This window comes from Anneissia japonica, unplaced genomic scaffold (assembly GCF_011630105.1).
Source record: "Anneissia japonica isolate Jap-2015-1 unplaced genomic scaffold, ASM1163010v1 scaffold23140_len4508_cov115, whole genome shotgun sequence".
In the NCBI taxonomy this organism is placed as follows: Eukaryota; Metazoa; Echinodermata; class Crinoidea; order Comatulida; family Comatulidae; genus Anneissia; species Anneissia japonica.
Genome location: NW_022724085.1, coordinates 1 through 4,476, shown reverse-complemented (window position 1 = coordinate 4,476; position 4,476 = coordinate 1). Strand labels below are relative to the sequence as shown.

The window sequence follows — 4,476 nt, the reverse complement described above, 5'->3', positions numbered from 1 at the left end:
TATTTGGAATGTACTGGCTGGTTCAATATCAACTGTAAGGTTCAATCTACCAGAGTTGTCCTCAGTGATCGGTTCGGTCCAAGAAACATTAGCAGTGGGTAGGCGGAATGAAGTATTTACTTTTGTATCGTTTGGACAATTGTAAAAAATTGGTACCTCATTGTCTGCAAAGAAGAATACACGGTACAAGATAATTTTTTTTGTCCGAAAAATTAGAAATTAGTTTCCACTGGCAGTTATACAAAATATAAACAACATAATACAGCAAGAATAAATACAAGATTACATACTGTAAAAGATTAGTAATTAAAAATAAAAACCCAATACAATATCAAAACATGATATTTAAACAACATTTACATAAATCTAAATTAGACTTAAATTAATTATGTTTTAACAGTGTCAATTTTCAAATGGATTGAGTTTGGAACAAAAGAATTTCTATAGAGACAGGTGGTGAGTGGTAGTTGCCACCGGAAGTACTAAAAATAAAGGCATGATATAGAGGACGAGTCGTGCCGTTCATTATGTTCTTACGTTTTGTTAAAGTATGTTCTTACATTTTTGCCAAAGTGTAGTTGTTATAAATGTTATCCAGATGTAGAATATTCTCTTTAATTACTTTCTGTGTAGTTTTCCTAATTTTGTCTAATATATTTACATTTCCTTTTGTTAGGCTTTGGTGTCAAAATTTTCAATAGGCTATACAAATGGTAATTAAAAATCGACACTAGGTTAATTTGTTTTGTATCTGTTTACATACAGGATTTTGTTAGTGCATCCAGGTTTGTTAAAAATTATACAAAGTTTCGATTGATTGAATGGAAAAATAATGATATTTTAACGTTTTCCACAATAAAAAAAATACTGAATATAATTTTGGGGATTGTGTTTTAGTTTTTATTTTTCAAGCTTTACCTAAGACCTGGATAGCAAATTCACATGTGTCAGCATTTTCGTAATCATCCGTTGCTGTGTAGACAATCTGAATAAACGAAGTGGTGACTGGTATCATACCACCTGACTGGTATGGTGCAGCTACGACCGTAACATTGTCATTACTATTGTCACTAGTAATAGGTGGATCCCAGGTGACAGTTGCATATGAACTACCTTCATCTGCCTTCACATATATTATACTTAACATCTCACTGATGTAGTTATTTGAAGTGACATTTGTAGGACAACTGATAACCGGAGGTTCTTTATCTACAAATAAAATAATGTATTATTAACAACAATACATACGATTTTGTACATTGTAAATTTGGATTTGTTCAAATGTTGTTTTCACTGAATGTTATATGTTAGGCTTACCTTGAACAGTGATTGTAAAGGAACACATGTCAGTATTTCCATATGGATCTTCCGCTGTGTACGTCACTAAAGTATCACCTACTTGGAATGTACTGGCTGGTCCAATATCAATAAGAGACAGGGTTCATTCCAAGACACAATAGCAGTTGGTAGGCGGAATGTAGTGTTTACTGTTATATTGTTTGGACAAAAGGTAATAACTGGATCCTCATTGTCTGCAATGAAGAATATCAAACAAAAACTAATGACTGAAACATGTGAGAGAATGGTGTATCTTCTATTTTATATATAAATTTGTTATGAGTTTTAACACGTAGGATTTTAGTAGATGAAATCGCCATCTGTAAGCAATGGAAGCAATAATAGCTGTGTGTATGGATAGGTGGCTGCTATCAGTGAACAGTTAGTTTATAAATACCACTTTAATTTTTTAGATGATATTCTAATAGTCATCCAGAACGGAAATAAAATTGTAAAAAAATGTGTTATTTGATTTAAGAAAGTATTTGTATTATGCACTGTACATATGTATATATACTGTGTATAGAATAATAGAATAAATACCTTCGATCGCTACTATCACATAGCACGTGGCTTCATTGCCTACTGGAAATGCACTGTCAATGAAAATATGTTCAATTTCAGTTTCACCGATTGGTAATACAACAGTAGTCTCAACAACAGTGTACGTCTGGTTAATGGTTATGGTCTTTTGGTTTGCGCCTTGGTAGTTGATAAACATTTCATGAACTTGAACGTTATCCATGATGCTAATGTTGTAGCTCACAGTGCCATTTGCTTTTCCAAGATCTGTTACACCACTAACTAGTGATGGACAAATTGGAACAGGAGGCTCTTTGTCTAAAAATTGAATTTATAGAATAATTAAATATTTGATTAATATTTCCATATGGATCTTCCGCGGTGTATGTTACTAAAGTATCACCTATTTGGAATGTACTGGCTGGTTCAATATCAACTGTAAGGTTCAATCTACCAGAGTTGTCCTCAGCAATCGGTTCGGTCCAAGAAACAATAGCAGTGGGTAGGCGGAATGTAGTATTTACTTTTGTATCGTTTGGACAATTGTAAATAATTGGTACCTCATTGTCTGCAAAGAAGAATACACGGTACAAGATAATTTTTTTTTTGTCCGAAAAATTAGAAATTAGTTTCCACTGGCAATTATACAAAATATAAGCAACATAATACAGCAAGAATAAATACAAGATTACATACTGTAAAAGATTAGTAATTAAAAATAAAACCACAATACAATATCAAAACATGATATTTAAACAACATTTACATAAATCTAAATTAGACTTAATTAAATTATGTTTTAACAGTGTCAATTTTCAAATGGATCGAGTTTGGAACAAAAGAATTTCTATAGAGACAGGTAGTGAGTGGTAGTTGCCACCGGAACTACTAAAAATAAAGGCATGATATAGAGGACGAGTCGTGCCGTTCATTATGTTCTTACGTTTTGTTAAAGTATGTTCTTACGTTTTTGCCAAAGTGTAGTTGTTATAAATGTCATCCAGATGTAGAATATTCTCTTTAATTACTTTCTGTGTAGTTTTCCTAATTTTGTCTAATATATTTACATTTCCTTCTGTTAGGCTTTGGTGTCAAAATTTTCAATAGGCTATACAAATGGTAATTAAAAATCGACACTAGGTTAATTTGTTTTGTATCTGTTTACATACAGGTTTTTGTTAGTGCATCCAGGTTTGGTAAAAATTATACAAAGTTTCGATTGATTGAATGGAAAAATAATGATATTTTAACGTTTTCCGCAATAAAAAAAATACTGAATATAATTTTGGGGATTGTGTTTTAGTTTTTATTTTTCAAGCTTTACCTAAGACCTGGATAGCAAATTCACATGTGTCAGTATTTTCGTAATTATCCGTTGCTGTGTAGACAATCTGAATAAACGAAGTGGTGACTGGTATCATACCACCTGACTGGTATGGTGCAGCTACGACCGTAACATTGTCATTATTATTGTCACTAGTAATAGGTGGATCCCAGGTGACGGTTGCATATGAAAGACCTTCATCTGTCTTCACATATATTATACTTAACATCTCACTGATGTAGTTATTTGAAGTGACATTTGTAGGACAACTGATAACCGGAGGTTCTTTATCTACAAATAAAATAATGTATTATTAACAACAATACATACGATTTTGTACATTGTAAATTTGGATTTGTTCAAATGTTATTTTCACTGAATGTTATATTTTAGGCTTACCTTGAACAGTGATTGTAAAGGAACACATGTCAGTATTTCCATATGGATCTTCCGCTGTGTACGTCACTAAAGTATCACCTACATGGAATGTACTGGCTGGTCCAATATCAACAGTAAAGTTCACTCTACCGGAGTTGTCCTCAGCGATTGGTTCATTCCAAGACACAATAGCAGTTGGTAGGCGGAATGTAGTGTTTACTGTTATATTGTTTGGACAAAAGGTAATAACTGGATCCTCATTGTCTGCAGTGAAGAATATCAAACAAATACTACTGACTGAAACATGTAAGAGAATAGTGTATCTTCTATTTTATATATAAATTTGTTATGAGTTTTAACACGTAGGATTTTAGTAGTTGAAATCGCAATCTGTAAGTAATGTAAGTAATAATAGCTGTGTGTATGGATAGGTGACTGCTATCAGTGAACAGTTAGTTTATAAATACCACTTTAATTTTTTAGATGATATTATAATAGTCATCCAGAACGGAAATAAAATTGTAAAAAAATGTGTTATTTCATTTCAGAAAGTATTTGTATTATGCACTGTACATATGTATATATACTGTGTATAGAATAATAGAATAAATACCTTCGATCGCTACTATCACATAGCACGTGGCTTCATTGCCTACTGGAAATGCACTGTCAATGAAAATATGTTCAATTTCAGTTTCACCGATTGGTAATACAACAGTAGTCTCAACAACAGTGTACGTCTGGTTAATGGTTATGGTCTTTTGGTTTGCGCCTTGGTAGTTGATAAACATTTCATGAACTTGAACGTTATCCATGATGCTAATGTTGTAGCTCACAGTGCCATTTGGATTTTCAAGATCTGTTACACCACTAACTAATGATGGACAAATTGGAACAGGAGGCTCTTTGTCTAA

General features: G+C 32.5%; 1 protein-coding gene across 1 annotated transcript; it reads right to left on the bottom strand.

Moving 5' to 3' along the window:
* Positions 1 to 1,638: 1,638 nt before the first annotated feature.
* Positions 1,639 to 4,387, bottom strand: LOC117112480 (hyalin-like). Its single transcript, XM_033255568.1, has 6 exons — positions 4,176 to 4,387; positions 3,584 to 3,826; positions 3,185 to 3,475; positions 2,264 to 2,428; positions 1,882 to 2,178; positions 1,639 to 1,658 (listed from the first exon to the last, which is right to left on the bottom strand). The coding sequence occupies exons 1-6, from the start codon at positions 4,375 to 4,377 to the stop codon at positions 1,639 to 1,641; spliced, it is 1,218 nt and encodes a 405-aa protein (XP_033111459.1). The 5' UTR covers positions 4,378 to 4,387.
* Between the last annotated feature and the right edge of the window lie 89 nt (positions 4,388 to 4,476).

What these genes read in the sequence shown, in the direction of transcription:
- LOC117112480 (XM_033255568.1), bottom strand. Translation starts at nt 4,377, where the DNA reads ATGGATAACGTTCAAGTTCATGAAATGTTTATCAACTACCAAGGCGCA. An exon ending in ATTTGCTATCCAGGTCTTAG is followed by an intron (nt 2,429 to 3,184) that starts GTAAAGCTTGAA and finishes TCTTCTTTGCAG; the next exon opens with ACAATGAGGTACCAATTATT. An exon ending in AGCCAGTACATTCCAAATAG is followed by an intron (nt 2,179 to 2,263) that starts GTGATACTTTAG and finishes TTCAATTTTTAG; the next exon opens with ACAAAGAGCCTCCTGTTCCA.